We start from the raw sequence: 22,732 nt of genomic DNA on the forward strand, positions 1-22,732 counted from the left end.
TTCTTAAAATTGATAATATCAAATTAGAAAGTAAATAAGAAAAACTAAAATCAAACACCAAATTGCTATCTAATTAGGATTAATTTTTTTCCTAATTATTAAGATAATAATATAATTTAATATAAAATATAAATAAATAGAATAAAATCTTAAGATTATTTTGAAATTTTGAATAATAAAAATTGTCTTATTATCAATTAACTAACGGAGTTTTAAACATAGAAAACAAAGGTAAAGTTTAATGTTAGGTTAATAATTTAAAAAAATATAAAAGATAAAATAGTAATTAAACTATATGGAGCGAAACAATAATTATCATTTTATTATTATTATTTTTTTTTTGAGTGAAACGCCAGCAAACAATAATTTTTTATTATAATAGATTCTGTAGTACAAGTGAAATACAATTGGAGCAAACGTACCAAAAGAAAGTTGTACGTAATGCTGCTGCTGCCTCGTTATAAACTCATAATTAGAGCTTTAAATTAGAGCTCATCCGGTTCCAGTGTTCCAGGTAGCTCGAGTCTTCAACTCTTCAGGTGATCATCACAAAAGCATCGTTGAGTGCAGCGTTGATGACAACTCCAATCCCTTTCCATCGTTAGGTGGCTGATTTCACACTTCACCAGCGCTGCACTCAATCATGTTTTTGGGTTCTCTATGAAGTTGGTTAGTTGCAGATCACTGACAATTCAGAAGAAAGGATCCACATCCAACAGGTTGCTTTTTCCATTTTAGCCTTCCTAGCTGATGAATCCATTAATTGCTTACAAATTATTTTTCATTTCATTCTTTTCAGGATTCGAACCATAAAATCACAAACTAATCTTCTGTGCCAAATTAAGAATGATTCTGGGGTCGACCATGATGATTAAGAGCATTTGAAACCATGCTGTCAAAATTTGTTTTCTCAGGAAATACAGTTAATTGTTGGGTTTCATCCAGGGGGTACCCAGGACCTCGAACGGATCAATTTGGAGCGAAGTTTTAAGGCATTGTATTGATTCTTCGTCATCTGGGTTTTATTAACAATAGATATATATGCACTTCCAACCAGCAGTTTCGTTTTATTCCACTCTTCAAGTTCCACTAGTATAATTAAAGATACTGAATATCATCAAATGATGAATAGAAGAAGCGAACGGCCAATCTATCAGAGCCTATAATTTCTTTTGAAAACACATTCCTCAGCATTATAGTGAAACTGATGAACCCAACTGAAGCTTCTCTATTCAAATTCTACTGTAACACTAATTTTTTTTCTTTCTTGGGAAGTAAGGAAGTCTCAGCACAAGTCCCACTAAGTGGGTAGATAGATAATAATAAGAATCTTGTGTTCTGAGCTGTCTTAAATATGGGCAACAACTTCCAAAAGGCAACTCAAATCTTCCCAAAACCTGTATTCATTAATTATATATCATAGAATATTTATTCTATGTTGAAATAGTATGCAACAATGCTAATTCCCAGTTCCAACTCGCAATTGATCATAAAATTTGGTTTCATCTCTTCATGGATACCTTAGAAATGAACAGATCATAATAAGAAGAAGCTATTGGGCATTGCCATGCAGCAGTGATCCAGAATGGTTCCATCAAACAGCTGAAGGTCAGAGGAACAAAACCAACAATGTCTACGTGCTGTCCTACTGGTGTAACGTTATCACTACATCAAAGATGGTAATTTGCAGCAGAGAGGAATTTGACTCAGCTTAGGAGAGTGCTACGTGAAGGGTATTTTGGGGAACAACTTAAAGGCATCGAAGAAAGATTCCGCAATCTGCAATGGACGATTGGGTATTGGAAATCTAATGGGATACGTTGTAGAAAAAAAAACCCGGAATCCTTAGAAATCTAGGGAAAAAAGAGATTTCCTTCTTTCAATCTCTCACTGAATATTGATGATGACGATGATGATGCAAACCCTCCTTTCTTTCTCCATTGAATCTCGACTTGCTCGCCTTAATCAATATAAATAGCAACAGTAGTGTTTTAATGAAGGAAATTATCATAAACCCTTCTCGCTCTTCTCGCCTTTCTCTGGCTGTTCATCTGCTAGTCTAACCAAAAAGGTCCTTATTCTTGTGGGTTTGTTCCTCATTTTCGTTTCGAGGGTAGGAAAACATCGACATTCTAATGGTGGATGCCGGTGGAGTTCTGCCGGAACATCTCCGTTGCCGGAGGAACGACGGTAGAGGATGGAGGTGTTTGATGCCAGCCATGGAGAACAAGAGCTTCTGCGAGTTTCACTTCCATCAGGCCCGCCTGCGTCAGGCCAAGCAGAAGGTCCCTCCGTCAATGAAGATGAAGAGGAATACCCTCCGTGAGAAAGCCGCCGAAGCTTCGCTTGCTGTTTCTGGAAGACAAAATTTTGATTTTCGGAATCTTGGAATTGCGGCGAAAGGTAAGGTGAAATTGGAGACAGGGTTGAAAAGGAAGCGAGCAGTTCGGGTTTCAAACTCCATGGTAAAGATTCTGAAGAAGATGAAGTCGAAAAAAGGTGACTTGCGGTTGGAATTGATAAGGATGTTTCTGCAGAGGCAAATGGAGAGGAAGAAGAAGCGAAGTTCCGAAGAGAGTAACAATGGGGAAGAGTTAATGAGAGACCTGCCTAATGGGCTAATGGCTATTTCCCCTGCTCCCGTCTGGGATTTTGGCAATGCGGTTTTCTCTTTCGATGGAAAGCTAGGGCTTGATTCTTATTCTTCTATTAACCGACGCTGCTTTCGTTCGAAGAACATTGAACCTCTTCTAGTTGGCCCAATTCAGGTGTCTTCGCTTAGCTATGTTTGTTGAAGTTTGATTTTGCAAAATGCAGTTAGTTTCTCCTTTCTTTTCTTGAACGTTTGGGTTCTGTTTCTTTAGATTCTTCCTTTCGGGAAAAGCACATCCAATTCAAGGAGGGGCGAGAAGAAGAATTGCCATCGGTGCCAAACAAGTAATTCTGAGAAACTTGTTCATTGTTTGAGTTGCCGAAGAGAGTCTTTCTGCAGAGATTGCATTACTAAATGGTAAGCTTCCTTTATCAACTCTGAAATCTCGCCCCTGTTCAGACCCTAAGAATATATGTTCCAATTCGTTTTGATATTCAACCTTTCAATGCTTTTCTATTTCCAATTGTCTCTTAGCCGACGTTTTGATTCTGTTTCCCCAAGGAGGACAATTTGGATTTTGAACTATTGGTGTCAAACTGCTGCTTTTCTCCATGATCAGATTGAGGAATTATGACTCCATTAAATAAACTGAACAACCACTGGATTGAGCTGGAGAAGATACATAATGTGATCATGATGAAACGAAGCTGCTTAAAAAATGCAGGAGTGCTGAACCAAAATCAAAATTTACTTAGCCCATTGTGGGTAAAGAAAGGGGTTATCATGCAAATGCATATCCAAGTCATTCTTTAATGGATCAAAATCGATTCTCTGATTAAACTAACCAGTAAAACTACAAAAAGCATAAATTCTGACTGAAAAAACATCATAATTACAAAATCATTGATTTGGGACTCGTGATTAGTTCATCTTCTTAAGATTAACAGAGTTAAGTGGACGGTGAATGTAACTGGCAAAAAGTTGAGTTTGGATCCGTTACCCACATGGAGAGGAAGTTCTCCAACCCAGATGGTTGAGATTGACACGTGTCCGATCTTCTTTCTAGGAACTGGTGATGGACTTGGCAAATTGACCTTAGCACCTGGGGATGATAATTGTTCCATAATTCAGATGGATAATAAAGTTCTCAGAAGGCATATTAACTCATATTAAGAAGGATATGTGGTTCTTGTAATTTCTTTAAGCTATCTCACAGTTCCTGAAGAACAATAATTATTACTGTTAGTATCATAATGCTGTTTGTTCCTGTTCAGAGTTAGGAGAGCTTGTGCAAGGATTCTGATCATTTCCGACTACCTTGGCCTCCATCTTCTCTCCAACCACCCAACAGCTCAGAGGAGTTGGACACACATCTCCACACCTGCCGATGCCGGGGGTGCGTGTGTCCAAGCCCTCTGCATGTTTTTTATGGAGGCTGAGAGGTGTTGAAGAGGATCTTTTTCCAAATGTGCAGTATTAATAGTTTTACCATCCTACCCTTTATCCCTCTTTTCCTGCCTCTACATCATTTCCCTCCCCCATTTTTGCATTTGAAAATTTACACCTGCTCCATCCACACCCCTGCCATCTCCATTCAACTGCAAACCACATGGTTCCCGGTGCCCCTCTCACAGCAAACACCCCAACCACCCCCCAGCCCCCCTGGGGGGGGGGGGTAGTATGTCTCTCTCCCCTCACCATCTCTATGCCTAGAAATGTGAAATTGCTTTGCTATCATGAAAGCTCAAGCAAAATAGATTCAAGTTTTGTGAGTTTTACTAATGTTATTTTTCCAAATAGAGGGTATGTAACTATTTTTTCATTATATGGGGCGACATGTTCAAATTACTAAATCACAAAATCTTTAGATACTATTCAGTTTTTTGCTTGTTTTACAAGATCTCTTTTGACCCAGATATCCATGACCATGCATAATTCAGTTGGGGTACATATTGGAATCTCAAGCTGTCCTATCAGTTTGAGATTCTTAAATTCCTAAGGCATCACTCTGCTTATTGTCTTGGGAGTATACTTGTTAAAATCAATGATATGTGCTGTGTATACTGAAGTATGGAAGACTATTGAAGTATTTCACGGTCTAGTCTTGAAGTCCCCCCCTCTTTTCTCTAGTCTATGTGAGTTTGTAAAGTTTGAGTGGTTGACACCTGATTAATATCTTTATTGTGTGGTTGATGGTGTGGTTGACGTTAGTCTTGTACTGTATAATGCCATGGTTAGTGTGATATTATACAACTATTATGGATTGCTGTCATACGTAATGTCCCTTTTGTTGTAATCTGTCCGTTTATTGGTCACTGCTTACACTCATCCGGACTTAGGTATTCTGAGCTGCCACTCGAAGAAGTTAAGATGAGTTGCCCAGTTTGTCGTTCCTCCTGCAGCTGTGGACTGTGCTTGAATAATCAGCCAAAAGGGATTGCGTTGAAGGTATTGGTTGTGATATGATTAGTTTGAGTTCATTTTTTCTGTGTGACATGAATATTTACATATGGCCTAAATCCTGCTCCTGGTGGACCTCTTTTTCAGGGTTTTGTGGAAGATGAAGATAAGGTTACCAAAATCCTACATTTCCATTATTTGATCTGTTTGCTCCTTCCAGTTCTGAAACAAATCAATGAGGAACAAAGGATAGAGTTGGAGATAGAGGCAAAACTGAAAGGTCATATGTGATATTCTGCCTAGTTGCTATTCATATTTAAGCCTTTACTGATATTTTTCTGTGCTAACAGGGAAAACATCAGCTGACGTCAAGATTCCGCAGGCAAATTGTGGTAACGATGAGCAGCTTTGCTGGTATGTTTGATAATTCATGGGATTTTGATACAATTAACAATAATTGGCTTTTTTAATAGTTGGTTTTTGATTTATTGTTAAACTTTTGGATCAGTGATAACTGTAAAGCTTCCATTATGGATTTCCATAGAAGCTGCTCAAATTGTTCCTATGACCTCTGCCTTAGTTGTTGTCGAGAGATCCGTCAAGGCACCTTACCTGGAGGGTTTGGAGAAGTCCAACTTGAATACACTAATGAAGGGAAAGTTTCTGTATCTACTAATGAGCTTTTTCCAGCAATGAGCCAGATAGGTTCTGTCCAGAAAAGCTCTGGTAGTGCATCATCAACTTCTTCTGCAACACTTCCAGACTGGAGATGTGGTGGTGATGGCAGCATTTATTGCCCATCCAAGGAGCTTGGTGGTTGTGATGAAGGCCTTCTGGACCTGAGAAGAGTTTTCCCTGTAAATTGGATCGAGGAGTTGGAAATAAATGCTGAAGAAATAGCCTGCAGTTATGACTTTCCAGAAACTATAGATTTTTCACAGCACTGCTCCTTATGTAGTCTCATGCATGATAAAGCTGGGGGACCAGATGAGAAGTTGCAAGAAGCAGCTGGCAGAGTAGATTCTGATGATAATTTCTTATACTGTCCAACTATGGATGATATTCAGCATGAAAACCTGGAACACTTCCAAAAGCATTTAAGTAAAGGTCAGCCTGTAATAGTTCGTAATGTGCTCCAAAATACATCAAACTTGAGCTGGGATCCTATGGTCATGTTCCACACTTTTCTTGAGAGGAACAATGCTAAGCCTGTGAAAGCCACTGATTGCTTGGATTGGTGTGAGGTCAGTATTGTTGTATTAAATTGGCTGCTAACTGTCAATATTGGTTCCCTTAAAAGCAGTTGAAGGTTCCTTTTCTATTATTATTCTATTTATCAGTCTTTCCTGTTCTTTATTTTTGAGAGTACTTTGAGTTATTGGTTTTGATGAGTATATTGTTCAGACCATAGTGGTGAGGCTGAAAGAGGATCAAGTAATTGATTAGAACAATAGACTGTCACGCAGTGAATGAAAGGATTGTTCTATTGCAGAAGTCTGATGCTAAGGTGTACATGTTTTTTTCTGATTTTTCTCTGGCAGGAAACTTATGAAGAGTACAGTTTGTCACTAGCTTTAAGATGAATTTCATTTAGTTGGCTATTGAATTTTGTTTTTGTAACAGTTCCTGCAACTGAGGAGTTCAGAACAGCAGGAATGAGGAGAAGAGGAGAAGGAAGAGAAGAAAGAGACGAAGGAAAAAGGGAAAAGAGGGAGAGAGCATGCAAGTTTTTGGCTCTTCCCTGTTAGATTCAATCCCAGTTTAGGGGAACTTTCCTAAATCAGGTTACAACGAAAATAGAAATACATATTGCATAGAATCTCCCAAATCTACGGGAAAAAAGAAAAGGAAACTATCCTAGCGATATTTTTTGTTAATTAAGTAAATAGAAAGTAATAGAAAATCACCAAAATGGGAAATGCCCACACATTATATTGACCACATGAAATCTTGGCCAAAACTGAGGTAGTTTTGTCAACACTCCCCCTCAAGTTGGGAGCATATAAATCTCCCATGCCCAGCTTGCAACATCTATTCTTGAACACAGACCCAAAGAGCAACTGGGTAAAATTGTATCCCAGTTGTTTAGCAATAGAAACAAAGGGAGTAAATCTTCTTTTCAAAACAGCATCTCATACAAAGTAGCAATTAACTTCGATGTGCTTAGTCCTCTTATGGGAGATTGGATTACTGGCAATATAGATTGCAGCTTGATTATCACAAAACATCCTGATAAGGTCACTAGCAACCCCAATTCAGGTAAAAAGGATTGGACCCACAACAACTCAGTAGTGGTTTGAGCTATGGCTCTATATTCAGCTTCGGCATTCGATCGTGCAATGGTAGTTTGCTTTTGGCTTCACCAAGTGACTACCTTTGTTCATGTCATGGGAAAATCCTGAAGGATTGGGAGGTATTTTTTGGACATGAGAAGAGATAAGAGAGAATATCACCCAGTCAATAGCAAGAAGGTGATAAATAGCTGGATTTCCATGGTGGTCTCAGCCTAACAAGTAAATGGATGCTTGCTTGTCTCATCAGATTGGCGAAATCCATGAGGCTTAGAACTTCCACTTCTATAGGCATGTCATGAACTGAGACTAGTGACTACATATTCTTCAGAGCACATTTTTAGTTGCAGCATTTAGCTGACAGTTCTCTGATAGAATATTGTTGTCCTCAACTTAAATACCATTCATACAGAAGAAACTTTGAAGATTGGCATTACATACTCATAAAAAAGCTTGGGACTTGGGGAGTTAGGCTTTTCAGAGTATCATTCCTATCAGCCCAACTCTCCTGGGAAAATGGTTATGGATGTATAGAATTGAGCTTCATTATTAGCATTTGGAAGCAGTTATCAGGAGTGTGGCTACAAACAAGAAGAATTTCCATGCATTTGAGTATAGAAGTTTGTCATGATAGTGCATGGAAGATGCTGGGAAATCAATCTCTAGAAGAATTAGATGGTTGTGGTCCTTCATATTTAAGTGTGGTGGAGGTGCAAACTCACTATTGAATGATCAACTGATTATTGGTTGCTGGGGATGAATCCCATTATGAAGCTACCAGAAAGTTTTCAGGGGGAGAAATCATTGTAGTTTCTGGCAGAGAGAGATCTTGAGACATGACAGGATATTTATAATGTCTCTTGAGCAGTCAGTTTGTAGCCTCTTATTTATTGTATATCCTGCTCAGTCATTAATGGAGTTATTTATATCTGTTTGATACTTTTTGTATCATATTATTAACAAATCAAGGACAAGAAGGAGAAAAGACTCGTCAATGAGTATCTTTGGAAGTAGTTAAGTCAGGTTGTTTAGCTAAAGAAACCTGTGGGCTTAAATTAGGCTGTCTAGCTAACAAAACAGTGAGAACAGTACATTGATATAATTTATATAATATAAATTGGTGGTCGTATCAACTGCTTCAACCTTCACCTCTCTAACTGCTACTCATTCCGGGTTTTCCACTTTTTTCCTTTTGTGCGACATTGAACTCCTAAAAACATGAGAGGAGAAAAGAAGATTAGTTGATATGTTCTTCCCTTTTTTATTTGCTTCCTCCGTCAGCCTCTTTACTAATACTTGGTGTTCTGTTCTAATTTTACTTTTCAGGTAGAAATTGGGATCCAGAAATTTTTTGATGGTTATATGGAGGGGAGGACACATGCCAATCTTTGGCCTGAGATGCTGAAATTGAGGGAGTGGCCTCCGCCTGACCTGTTTCAGGAACAGTTACCTGCTCATAATGCTGAATTTATCCGTGCTTTACCATTTCAAGAATATACGAATCCTGACTCTGGCATTCTAAATCTTGCTGTCAAGTTGCCCAAGGAATCCCCAAAACCTGACCTGGGTCCACGTGTACATATTTCATACGGGATAGCTGAGGAGCTCGGGCGGGGTGATTCTGTAACTAAACTCTATGTTGAGTCATCTGATATGGTAAGCATTTAAATTAGCTTTTGATTCTGGGTTGCACCTTCAATTTTTACTTGTACTGAAATGGCAATGAGACATGCTAATTTATGAAATTTTGAGTGTTGGGTAATGAAATCTTGTTTGAGATTCCTGGTATGAGTAAAATTCTAATGACAAACCGCTTGAAATTTCTGATTTGAAATTCTTAATTCTTTTCGTTTTGGATTATATTGTTTTCTGTCATTTCATTGCTTTCTCATTGTCAAGTTGAACTTGTCTTAAATTAAAACAAAATATGACACTCTTACCTTCTCATATGTTGCAAAGGAATTAAAACAATTGTTAAATTCTTCATTGTCTCTCTCTTGCTTTGAAGTTTTTGTCTGACCGAATTGGCTTGTCTCCTCAGTATCTTCAATTTTGCTGATGCTGGTTGGAAGTCCTTTTTATTTAGATATTTTTGTCAGAAGCTTTTTTTAATACCTTTATGATTTTTATAATAAATAGATTGTGCAATTTGTGCTTTCAATTATGATTGCCTTAGTTCTTAAGAATTAACTGTACCTGCAAATGAACTGTATTACCAGTGTCATTCCATCTGCATAATAAATGCTACTTTATTATCAAAACTCTCTCAATTTTCCTGACAGAGATTTGCTGGGACTTTTATTTTACGTCTGCAAGGAAAAGAGAATGAAGTTTCAGAGTTTTTTTTTTTTTTTTTTTGGTGGCAAAATTGACCTAGTACTTTTTTGTATTTGTTGCCCCTCTTTAGGTTAATTATCCAAAATAAATGTGGGCATATGATATTGATGGCAGCTATTTTCTTGAGAACTCTTTGCTGCTGTGCTTATTATATGTTCAACAGTAGAATCTGTATCTGATTGACATCTTTGCCATGCTTTTACATGATGCGCCCAAGATTCTTTCAAACTTTTGATTGCCAGGTAGCAAGCTAAAATTTTTTAGTATATGATATCATGGATGGATTTGGCAATTAAACCCCCGTCTCTCTTTGCGTGCATGTGTGTGTGTAATATATGATCTATTTCATTATATATAAGAGTTTCATGCTTTCTTAGTCCTGCTGGAGGGCTGGAAAGTACCAGATAGAATTTTTTTTTTTTTTATTTTTTTATTTATTGTGATGTTAGTTTACTGATCCAGTAATTGGATACAAGTGGGAGAAATTTGATTTGTTTAAAGCTGGGGTCTCACCTTGAGCACAAGACTAAGACTCCTTGAGACTATCTAATTTTATCCACCTAAAAGAAGAAGCTAAGAGCATAATTTTCTGGATTCATTGGTTCATTGTAATATGTTTGTGACACTTATTAGAACTCTAAGGTGATGCGGTTTCCAAAATGTTTGAAATGATTCATGCCATTGCACTGGCAAATACTGGTTCTCAGTCTAATTGTGGTTATTGCATGTTCTGAGTTTTTAATCACAAAAAAGGTTACCACCAAGCCAAAAAGTGAGTTGTTTTGGCCAAGATCTCCCCCCTCCCCTTTCAAATTTTAGCCCTTGGTCTTGAGGGCCATATGAAATCTGCACAACAGCCTATTTTAGGCCCCTAGAAAACATAATGGAACCCTTCGTGTATGAATTTATTTATTTTTTAAACCAAACCCAATGGTGTTTTAGGACCCTAGGTATACACACACTGAGTGATATGATATGGCTATTCCACACAATTGTGATTGCTGAAGCATATAATTCAAATAGAATACTTAGACAAGCAGTAGGAGATCTGGGGCAAATGTCCTCCAAATGTTGTTGGGTTTCAACTTGTCTGGAATTAATTTGGAGCAAGTAGTTTGTTCTTTTTTTGTTATGGAGGTTGGGTTTGGGGGTTCTTAAAAACAGATTAACCAGTTGAATTGACCAAGAGTTGCTTGAAACTTGGTCAAGACAAGTCAAGTTTGGCAACTAGATAAGGTGGACTGTAACATTTCTAGGGGATACCAGAATATTAGTTGAGACCATCAGACCATTCTCTTTTCTTCGTTTCATGGCTGGTTTCAACTTGGTATCTTGAAATAATACATTTACCTAGATCTTAATGGGCTTCTGTAAACTTTAGTTGCAGTATTTACCGTTCAGATTAAAAGGTTGCCAAGAGTTTTCAGGATCAGTTAGGTGTCTCCACTATTCATTTGCCTTCACTTTCTTGATACAGGTGAATGTTCTGGTGCACACAACAGATGTAACACTTCCTCCATTACAGGTAAGTAAGATACAGAAATTAAAGAAAAAGTACAAGACTCAAGAATCTCAAGATAAGAGTAAGTCTCTTGGGAGTTTTCTGGACCAAAATACAGTAAATGATATGAAATGGAGGCCATCTTTGTCTTGTGGAAGCACAGAAGAAGCAGAATGTAGTGATATGCTGGACATTGAGGGGGATCCTTATTCACCCAAGGGGGAAGCTGGAGATTCATACGTACCTTCTGTCACAAGTACATCTGAAGAATGCAAGTTTAGTGTCAAAGATGAGAATACATCAGGTGCCGATGTGTCTGACTTGGACTCTGGTGTCCCAATTGATTGTTATAGAATTACTCAGATCCCTGAACAATCAGAAGATGTAGCAATGTCTTGTGTGGAAGAAAATATACATACACCGAAACTAGCGTCTGGTTCCTGTGGTGCACAATGGGATGTTTTCCGTAGAGAAGATGTTCCAAAGCTACAAGAATACCTGAGAAGGCACTTCAGTGAGTTCACGCACACATATTGCTTTCCGGTTGAACAGGTAAGAAATTTCGCAACAGTAGGCATGATCTATTTGTAGCTGACCTTAAAGTTGATGTGTGAGTGTTTCTGTTTCAGGTTGACCATCCAATCCTTGATCAGAAGTTCTTTCTTGATTCAACCCATAAAAGAAGACTTAAGGAGGAGTTCGGTGAGAACTAGATAGTTTTAAGTTTCTTCCTGTTAAATAATTGGGAATCTTTCGAGCTGAAATGTTACCCCTTCTGCTGTTTATAGAAGTCGAACCTTGGACATTTGATCAGCATCTTGGAGAAGCCATCATCATTCCTGCGGGATGCCCATATCAAATTAGGAGTATTAAGGTAATGCAAGTGAGACTATTCAATACTTTGTACTCAGAATCTGCCATTAGTAGTTGACCTCTAAGTATTTATTACTGTGGTAAGGTGAAAATTGGAGAGGTGCCTTCAACTGGCGTATACATGCTAAATGTCTTCTCCAGAGAGGTACAGAAGAGAGAGAGAGAGAGAGAGAGAGAGAGAGAGAGAGAGAGGAAGTATTTGTGTGCTCAATCCCAAGCAACTTGGTATGAGGCTTAGACAAGTTGAGTTGTCTGCCTTAACAAAGACTGCCACTACAATTACTCTTCTTCTAATCTTCTTCCAATAATTTGCATCATTTATTGGATCTAAATAAATCTATATGACTGGTATACCCAGTCCACGAGGCTCCCTCCACTGTGTGACCTGAGATTAGTCATAATGTATGCTGCTGCCTAACCCCTGGTTCGTGAAGAGGCTGTTTCCCAACTTGAACTTGTGACCACTTGGCTGCAATGGAGCAGCTATACTGTTTTCCCAACGCCCACCATCTAATTAATCAAAGACAATGTGGATCTGAAATCTTGTCGATGAATAAACACATTCTAGTCATCTTTTCTGAATGATGTGCCATTACTATCATTGAAGGCCCATGAATTTAAATGAAGAAAACTAGGGTTTTTTCGTTGGCTGATAATTTGTTTTTCTTGTGCATTCAGTCTTATAATTTATCCATTATGATCTGCAGTCTTGCATAAATGTGGCTTTGGACTTTGTGTCACCTGAGAATGTCCGACAGTGTATTCATTTGATTGATGAACTCCGTGTACTCCCAAAGAACCACAAAGCTAAAGACGACAAACTAGAGGCAAATCCTATAATGAGCTCTACTTCCAATTTATGATTTGACCGTTTCTTGCTATTCCCTGTATTTGTTTTGTTGTTGATGGGGTCTTGATGCATGACAGGTGAAGAAAATGAGTGTCTATGGTATTAGTGCTGCAGTTAAAGAAATCCGTGAGCTGACGTCAGTGCACTCTAAGTAGTTCTGAAGGTATGACAAATTGGTGAAAGAAGTTAAATTCTAATTGAGGGCTTGAAAAAATTGCCTTGATCTTCTAGCATATTTCCTTGGACGTAATTTGAATGTACTTACTGGAAGTTTTCTTACATTACATAGGATTATTCAAATGTAATATAATCCCCAAGGGTGGAATGGGTTGGATTAATCCAGTCCAGTGCCCCCAGAACTATGGCTGTTTGATTCTTGTTTACCCCTGATGAGATTATGAGTCAGTTCAGTTTCTGGAGAAGATCCTAGACAAGCTCCACAGGCTCAAGCACTGGTATCTTTATTGAAATCAGTTAGATGTCTGAGACTATGTTTTACAGTCAAATTGGGATATGGTTTCTATGTCTTAGTCTACAATTAGTATTGGGAGGGGATGCTCTCCACAGCAAACCTGTAGGGTTTCTCCCTAGGACTCTATACAGTTCTGTACATCCTTTTTCAGTTGACCTCCTTAGACATGTAAGCTCCTTTCCATAATCTCTTTAATGCCAGAGGTTCCAACTTTCAGTGGTATTGGTCTAAGATAGGTGTGGTTTTGGATCTATGCTGTAGATACAACTCCCTATCTTTTTATTGCTAAAAATGAGCATGGTCAGTTAGAAAATTGAATTTTGGAAGACCTGATAGTAATATTGGTTTCTTAAATTTCTAATGGTAGCATAAAAAAGTGGCCAAAAATCTGTGCCAACAATTGTTCCTAGCTGATGCCACTAGGTTACTGTTGGAAAGTTATGCCTTGTTATCAATTTTTTCTCATCGTCTTCTATCATGAACACTTTGTAATCGAGTATGAGTTTTTGGCATCCTTTTACTTTAGAGATTGGCCCTTGGCCATCAATATTTGTTTATACTACCATTGATTTGTCCCCAGTCTGCATTGTCTACATTAGATCATAAGCAGATTAAATCTTCTCCTCAGGGGTCGAGTGATGGGTGGATAAATGATATTTTATTTACTTGAAAACAGTTTTATCATCTCATGTTTTGGATGATAAGTCTAGGGGCAACTTTCATTTTTTCCCTCTTAAGTCTTACTAAATGACAGGTATTTAATCAGAATAGCTGCATCTGAATTTCCTTTCTCTTTTGCTGACTATGTCTGTAGTTGGAAGTCCTGGACATGATGTGATACAATCCACATGGTTTCCTTCACTCAGATTTTTTTGTTTTATGAATTAGAGGAGAGTTTCTGGCTTGACAGATTTTGCTCCACTGAGCAAAGTAGCAAATATAAATGGAATTTTAGTTTTAATGAGAGCTCTGAAAACTATGTAGAACATTTTGATTTAGTTCGTAAATGCATTTGAATGTGGACCTAGGCGAGCAATTACTTAATAGTTATGGATTTATCGCTGGGCATATGTAAAAGATGGGGATTTACTGTATCAAGGGGTTGTCATTATTTGATTTCTAGATATTTAGGGTTTATTTATGGGTTTTCATTATGTTATCTTAGTTCTACTACCATTTTTACAGTCTAGAAGAAGTTTTATAATTAATTCTTGCAAGTGAGATAACTAATATACTTGAAATTCTTGTTGGAAACTTGTAAGGAATTGCACACATAGTATAATTCTAAAAGGCAATAGGGTTCTGCGCTTCGATGGTTTCTCCGTCGCTGCAGTGCGTCTGTTGCTTCTCTTCCAAGTCGATCGATCTCTTCATTTTATTTCTTCTCCTCTCTCCCTCTCTGCTTCTCCTCCTCTCCCCTTCTCCTCACTCTATTTATTTGGAGTTTTGGTCAAGCATGATCTCAGATCTGAGATCTGAACTCCTCCCTCTGGTTCTCTTCTCCTTGCTTCTCCTCCTCTCCCCTTCTCCTCTTCTCCTCTCTCTGTTTCCACAGAGGTTAGGTTGAGCAAGATCTCAGGTCTGAGATCTGATCTCTTCCCTCTGGTTCTCCTCTCCTCTTGGCTTCTTCTCATTCTATCACAGAGGAGGGTAGGTCAAGCAAGATCTCAGATCTGAGATCCGAACTACTCCCTCTGGTTCGCCTCTTCACTCTGCTTGTCATATTCCTCCTCCCTCTATCTGGGAAAGAAAAAGAAGAAAAAAAAAGAGGCTGTTTCAGGTTCGTCTCAGCTTGTCAAGGGTTCCAATGCTCAATGGCCTCTCTGGTGTCGGGGGGAAGCCATGAGGGGTATCATTGCTGATCTCTCCGAATCAGGTTCAAACTCAAATCCAGATTCATCTCCTCCCTCCCCCCCCCCCCCCATTTTCTGTGTCAGGGTTCAGCTTCAAATCTTCAAGGGTTCTAGTCCTCGATGACCTCCCTAGCATTGGGGGTTAAAGCCATGAGGGCCATTGTTGTTGATCTCTCCAAATCAAGTTCGAACTCGGATCTGGATTCTTCTTCTCCCTCTGTTTCTCCTCCTCTCTACCTCTCCCCTTTGTATCATTCTTCGTCTCAATCCTGTGATGCTTCCAACCCTAGCATCTTTGGTGTTGTGTTGGTCCCTGTTGCATGTCCTATGCTTTGTTACAATGAAGGCTCCTGTCGTGGATCTAGTGGGAAACTATGTTGGTCTAGACGGGTCTACTATGCTTTTGGTCCATTTTGGCTCAGTGTTGTGTTAATGTTGTTTTTCTGGTTTTATTGTAAGGCTATGTCCCTCTTGTGCTGGTTTTCTCACTCGTTTTATCGAGCTTGTCTATGGCTTTGTATTATTTCCCTTCCCTTTTTCTCCAATTTCTTTAATGAATTTATTTATTCATCCCAAAGAAAAAAGAAAACTGATATACTTGAGTTTCTCTTTATAACATAATAGGACCTTTAAGTTGGGGTTTAATTTGGTCTTAATTAATATGAACTTCATGATGTACTTGACATGTTTCTGGAATACAGGATATAATAGGCTATGCTTTGGAAGCTTGGAGCTCCAAGTGATGCAAAATGTAAAACCATACCCTTCTACAATCTTAGTCTCCTTTATTCTTGAGAGGTTATGTTCTCACTTCCATAGCATGCCAGATTTCTTTTTCCGATTCCCCTTTTAAGTCCTTCAAATGATTTCAAATCCTAATAGGAACATGAGGAGTTAAACAGTCATGCCAAAACCAGCATTTCCAGCATAGTGCTATTTCTGTTTTGAGAAGATCTCCTAATGTAGAATGAAGGGCCGGACAGAAGAATACCACTGAACCAGAACCAATGGACCAAGCCAGCCCATTAAGTCCAGCTGGCCTTCTAGAAGGGCCAATAGAGGCCAAACACTGTTCACATCACTGTTCATGTGAACAGTGCACATCCTCATATTTGACTTAAGTGGAAATACTCTCAGAAGATTTGTGGAGCCCAAGATCAGATTACATGTAGATTTCGTTCTTAGGAGATTTAGGTTGTGTTTGGTTCTGCAATTCCATGGAGTCAACATTAGAATCATGTTTCTAGGGAATCATGATTCAGTGGAATTAGGTTCTGTACGATCACATCTGCGATAAAATGACCATTTGGTTACCCTGATTCTTGCAAGTGAATCTGTTTGAAAAACTGTTTGGTTACCTTGATTTTGTGATTGGATTCTACCTGAATCACTTGAAAAACTATTTGGTTAGACTGATTTAGACATTAAATATGTCAAAGCATTCTTAGGGATGTGTTTGAAGGTTAGCTAAATCGATTGTAAATGGGGGCTAGATGAAATAGCAATCATCTACAATGGCAACTCCAATGAATTTCCTAGCAAAAATTGTCTTGAAAAAGTAAGCTTGCAGAAGCAAAATGGAGGAACTCAAATGTAAAATTCGACCAGAGTCATCTGTTTATTACCATGGAAAGACCTTAATTCACAGCATACTTTTTGCTGATTGGGGTTTCTCACTTGCAATTAACAGCCAATGAGTGCAAGGAAGCTAACGTTACAGGAAGGGTTTATGCTTAGTAAAACCCTATCACGTGAAGATTAAGAAAGCTACTGGCAAAAGACAGAACCTTACTCAACTTTACCGTGGAACAATCTTAACAGATAGTTATTGTTTTTCCTTTTCACTGCTCACTAGCTTCTGGAATAAGTGCTTACTAAGAATCTTTCTAATAAATTACTCCTGGGTACAGAGCCGATTAACCAGAGTAAACCCTTGAAGGTGCACAACAAGCTCGAATTTGTCCACCATCAGCCCATTTTTGTAGAGGGAGGGAGTCAACAAACTCTATAGCGCTTAGGAAATGGAGAGGAACTTGGAAGAGAACCTTCAATGGCCAAGCTACCTAGGATTAGAAAAAAATCGAATTAATTGGCCAAGAAAAGGGAAACTCAAGGTAGACAAGAATATCTGTCCTAGAAAAAAATCATTTTAACTGTACCCTAAAATTTTTCTGAGAATTATCAAGATAAAACTATGGAGATACCTCGACTCTTTCTCCAGATAAACGAATAACTGCAGGATTGTGGGGGTGAATTTGGTTGGAGGAAAAAAAAACATCCACCAATTGCTACTGTAAATTACTTATAATTATCCGGTGATGGAAAAACCAAAACCAAGGGTAAAAAAACCCAGATGAAACCGATACCAAAATCAAGAGGGAAAGAAGGCGAGGAGAAAGACGAAGAAGGTTTCAGTTTTTACTGAAGACGAAGAAGGGTTCCGTTTTCTCTTTCCACGATGGGGTGATTCCATGGAATCAACCCGTTAAATACTCTTGCTCTATTTTGGTGATTCTAAATGGAAACTATCTATTGAGGTGTTTTCCATGGAATCACCAATTTACACTAAATTGTAGACTCACCAGATTCTATGGAGTTACATGGATTCTGACTAATTTTTTAATCAAACCATTTTTTTAAGTTAGAATCAGGATTCCTTGAAAGCTGATTCCAGGGAATTGCGGAACCAAACACAGCATTAGGAGCTTAGTTTGGTTCCTATTTTGGTAGTTTCTATTTTAGTTTTTTATGCATGTGGATGACATATAAAGCCTAGTAGTTTCTAATTTTAATTATTTTTTGTTTTCCATAAGATTCTGTTATCACTAGTTACTAGGTTATCAATACATATATATAGGTATTTTGGTCATTTTTCAAGCCCCTTCTATGGCTCAATATGGGTCTTTGATAGAATCCCCTCGATGTAAGGGTCATGGATCTACTTTTGGTTTTTTTGTTTCAATAGTTTGAGAATTATAGTCCTTTTAAGTTGTATTGAGTTAAGTAGTTGTGGATAAGATTCCTTATTCAAATGGGATCTTATCATTTAGAGTTTGTTTCTATTTGGAAGTTAGTCTCTTATCTGTTAAGAGTTTTTTTTCCCCTGTCTGAAATTAGTTGAGTCCTTATTTAGTAAGCAATTGTTAACTTTAGGGGTAGTCGGATTCCTATTAGATAGGGAGTCTCATGTTGAGTCAAAGTGTCTTCTAAGTTGGCTATAAATAACCTTTTTAATCATGAATAAAGCAGGTTGGATTAATTGAGTAAATCCGAGGCTTGGGCTGTGGGAAAGGAAACTCTTGTGGCCTAGGCTGGAGAGTAATTCTCAAACTTCAGAAATTTCCAGCAATCATTCAATTTCTACAGTAGTGAACACACAAATCACAGCAGCCCAAGTAAGTGAAGATGACTCCACTCCATCGCATCTTCCCTGTCGCACTTCCCCTTCAGTTCCAGCTATCCCCCCAGCCCTTCCCTCACCCTATCCACCCACAAGGCATCCTTGCCCCCTCCCCTGTCTGCGCATTGTGGAAACAGCACCCCACACACCCGCAGGCCCTTGAACCCCACCCCTTCTCTCATTCGGCTTCCTGTTTAGGCAGAAAATAGACCATCAGAAATTTTCAGAAAAATTCTGCAACTATAAAGGCCCTTCTGAGATCTGAACCCTAACTCTATTGCTGTTCTGAACCCTCCATTGATCAGATCCATTAGGAATTAGGTCTGCAACTTCAAAGCCAGCAAGCTCAGTCCCTTTTCTACCATGGCCGGAACTACCTAGAAACCCCAGTTTTGTGCTGGTTCTTATCTAAGAAGATCCTGAAGATCTAACCCCCAGACCCTGGGTTACATTAATATTTCTTGTAAAGCTTCAACCAAGCTATAAATAAGCCCCTTCATTGTAATAATAAAGAAGACTTTTGGAGAACTTGATTTGTGGCCTGGTAGCCTTAAACACGGAGTAAATTCATGTTCAACAGCTGAGATAGCTGTGGGTGAGAGACCCAGTGCTGAGATAGCCCATCCTGCTACACCCCCCCCCCCCCTTTTTTTTCCTTGTCCCTTATGTTCCTTTTTACGTGAAAATAAAAGTTCTAATTACTATATTTTGTCTTTAGTGTTGTATTGAAAATGACTGTAATCGATCTCCTGCAGGTGTATCCAGTTTGAGGTTGATTTTTGCTTTATAAACCCATAAAGCTTAAATGATCCTACTAAGATGTTTTCCCACATTTTCTTTTCTTTCATCTTTCTCCATACTTACTCTTCTCTGAATATGAATCCTGAAATTCATTATTTTGGTCATATACAAGGTGCAGTAGGAGTTGTGAGCTGCTGCCTAGACTTCCTAGGCCATCACGTGAAACCAGTGTCTGACCTGCCTCATCAATGCATAGCAACAATAGCTCTGTGAGGTTTTCCACAACTAGGACAAGTATGGATAAGCTAATCAGAAGGAGCAGGATTCATTTAGCAAGTTGGGAAAGAGAATTTTGAGATGGGATAGTTTCAAAAGACCTATTCTCAAGGCCTGCTGGTTGATGATCAGATGTGATCACTGGTCAAGCATCTCTGAGACAATTGTGTAAATAGTGTGAAAAATAGCAATTGATCTAATGGAAAAAATAGACATTAATAGATTCGCCTGGAAAAATGGTAACCATGTATCTGAGCTCAAGTTATAGGGATAAGGGCTTTACTGCTTTAGTTGATCTGGTTACTTTGATATTAGTCAATCCGAAACACGGTATCTGCATGTCTCTTTACTATTTATTGATGTGAAACTTTTACGTTGATTTTGAAGTACTGGACTTGCAGTATATTTACCAGTAAGCATAACTAAAACCTTTTCTCAAAGGAAATTCACAATATGTTCTGTATTTTCAGGGTTAGTTCCAAACGAAAAAGATGATGAGTTACAGAGAAAAGATGTTCACAGAAAATCTTGCCTCCATTCCCTCCTTCAATATACTGAAGTTCTGTGAACCCATTACTCATATGATGGATACATCTATAATGTCATCTCAATACCAAGTGGAGGTTGGCAAAGTCACCTGGAAGGCTAGTTTCAGCATATACTCGTTTCAGTTCTGCTACGATGCACAAATTTTGATCTGCTTGTGAATCCTGCATTTCTACCCCTTATGGTTCTCTCTCTTTTCTCCTCCCTATCTTATTTCTTTTTTCATCTCTTATAATTTATTCTGTTTTTTCTTCTTTTTCTTTTAGGTAAGTCAATAATTTTGTGCTGTATAGATCTGAAAGATATTGCTGTTTGATGTCCTTTTTTTCCCCTTAAAAATGTATATATGAATGGTCTGTAAGTATGCAGTTTTACTCGTTGCTTGAGTAATTGATTGGAAGTAGTATCAGTAATATCTTTAATTTTGTTAGTTTTCGTGTGTATCAATCAAGTGGAAAACATCAAGCTGCTTTGAAATGGAACCTCACTGTTTCCATTTCTTACTAGCTATGGCCTGGCTACCTCCCCAACCTCCCTTACAACCGTGCTTTGAAAAATCTCTAGCTCTCTGTTAGGATAGAAATCCAGATTATGAACTCAAAATTCCTCGACTGCTTTTTTTTTTTTTTTTTGGGGGGTTTTGGGGTTGGTGAAAAAAATATCCCTGGAGAAGTATGAAACTTGTAGGAAACGGTAATAAACAAGAACGCCATAGAAGATATGAATGATCTACAGTGGTCTCTGGAAAGAGAGTGCTGAATTTAGACTCAATTAAACCTATGGACTGATCTGAAATTTGGATCAAGCCTCAATCTGAGAAGATCAAAGCAAAACCATAATAATCAAGGATGACCCAAAAGATGGATTAAAAGAAATTTTGAACACCCAGATTCCAAAATAGAAAAAAAAAATGGAAAAGAATAATGATAAGGCAGAAGAACCATGCACAATGGTCCTGTACCATGGGCTGCAATGGGGTTTCCCAAATGCTTCGAATGAAATAGATCCAGAGTTCTGATTTCATGGACGAAACCATAAATGCTGAAAACTAACCACGTAAGAAAAAGAAATGAATTATCAGTGATGAAAAAGAAAGCAATTCATCTTGCAAAGATTTATCAAAGAAACGGAGCAGTTGACAGCCTCTCTCCTCCTTAATGAGCACTCCAACATAACCAACCATTTTCATACGTATAATTTAAATATAAAACGACCCAAAAAAAAAAAAAAATTCAAAGGTGTTGGTCTTACCAAGTGAACAACCCCTCAGAGGTTACCAACCATTTTTATACAACATCACATAACACGCTTATCCTTTTCAGGGCAAGACATTCTTCAAAATCATGAGAAAAAAATTATCAGGATAAAGTTGGTTTTCCAATCTCCAGAACGCAGATGTGTCAAAGAATGTAGGTTGTTTTTATAAGGATGTACACGATGGACACTGGAAGAATGTATATGAATGGAGAGAAATTTTCAGATTCAGTAACAGATTTATAAAAATTGGTTTTTTTATTTTGGTAAAAAAGACATTTATTGAAGATAGGAACTAGTACAAGCATTGACTTCTTCATTGCACATCTGGAGAAGTCAATGATTGATGTTATGCCAAACAATAGGTAGCTCGATCGAGAGGGCCACCTTAGCCAAGGAATCTACAATCAAGTTGCAAGACCTTGGAATGAAAACAAAAACACAAGATATAAAGTTTGTTTGAAGCTAATGTATACCAAGATAGATCTGAAGGATTTCATGATCTGGAGAAGAAGCATTAATTTGCTTTATCACATCCAAACAATCAGATTCAATTATAATCTCTTCAACTCCACATCTAATGGCTTGGAGAAAACCCGCTCAAACAACAACTGCTTCTACAACCAATATAGACTCATAGTTGATTCCTTCTGAGAAGGCTGTGATAAATTTACCTCTAGAATCACAAATGATACACCCCACTGCTCCTTTCTTTGAGTCTTTGGACCATGCACCATCACAATTAATCTTAAAAACATGATGAGGTGGAGACCATTCACCAACATTTGAATCAGCCATTGATGCTTACTGCCATTCAAAACAAAAAGAGTTACCTTTAATCCTAGTTGTTGCAATGAATTCAGAGAAAAGCTCTATTGGCAGCATTCAACACATCCAAGGGGGAGCTATCATTCCCATTAAAAAATACCTCATTTCGAGCCTTCCATATAAACCAAAATAAGAAAGTGGCCATAGGGAATCTCTCCTCAACAAATCTTTTATTTTCCTTAAACAATGAATCCCAAACACTTAACCATTCTTTCAAGAAAATACTAATCACTTGCATTGATGAAGGACAAATAGAACAAGCAAACCAGATCGCCTTTGCAAATGGACAATTCAAGAAAATATGCTCGGATGTTTCAATATCTACATCACATCTCGGGCAGCAAGGATTAATCTAAAAATTCCTCTTTTGAAATCTATCACCAAAAGCAATGCCCTTAGCACATATTTTCCAAATAAATACTTTAATCCTTGGCAAGGTTTTTGAATTTCAAATTCCCTTCCAATGTTCTTTAGGCTACGTTTGTTTGCTGGAATAAAAGTGAGGTGGGAAAATTCT

General features: G+C 38.1%; 1 protein-coding gene across 1 annotated transcript; it reads left to right on the forward strand.

The window, feature by feature from the left end:
- The first annotated feature begins 513 nt into the window (after nucleotides 1-513).
- LOC149004461 (lysine-specific demethylase JMJ27-like) lies at nucleotides 514-21,004 on the forward strand. The gene is made up of 14 exons (XM_089168228.1): nucleotides 514-719; nucleotides 800-2,768; nucleotides 2,865-3,010; nucleotides 4,933-5,041; nucleotides 5,141-5,273; nucleotides 5,344-5,407; nucleotides 5,502-6,237; nucleotides 8,611-8,940; nucleotides 11,099-11,674; nucleotides 11,752-11,824; nucleotides 11,911-11,996; nucleotides 12,703-12,822; nucleotides 12,923-13,008; nucleotides 20,058-21,004. The coding sequence occupies exons 2-13, from the start codon at nucleotides 2,136-2,138 to the stop codon at nucleotides 12,998-13,000; spliced, it is 3,084 nt and encodes a 1,027-aa protein (XP_089024354.1). The 5' UTR covers nucleotides 514-719; nucleotides 800-2,135; the 3' UTR covers nucleotides 13,001-13,008; nucleotides 20,058-21,004.
- Nucleotides 21,005-22,732: the final 1,728 nt, after the last annotated feature.

Source organism: Hakea prostrata, chromosome 9 (assembly GCF_041222555.1).
Source record: "Hakea prostrata isolate BN-2017 chromosome 9, UWA_Hpros_2, whole genome shotgun sequence".
NCBI classification, from domain to species: Eukaryota; Viridiplantae; Streptophyta; class Magnoliopsida; order Proteales; family Proteaceae; genus Hakea; species Hakea prostrata.

Excerpts from the sequence above, each read along its gene's own strand:
- LOC149004461 (XM_089168228.1), top strand. The coding sequence starts at position 2,136 with ATGGTGGATGCCGGTGGAGTTCTGCCGGAACATCTCCGTTGCCGGAGG. Across the intron at positions 5,408-5,501 it reads AACGATGAGCAGCTTTGCTG|TGATAACTGTAAAGCTTCCA; the intron begins GTATGTTTGATA and ends CTTTTGGATCAG. Across the intron at positions 12,823-12,922 it reads CTAAAGACGACAAACTAGAG|GTGAAGAAAATGAGTGTCTA; the intron begins GCAAATCCTATA and ends GATGCATGACAG.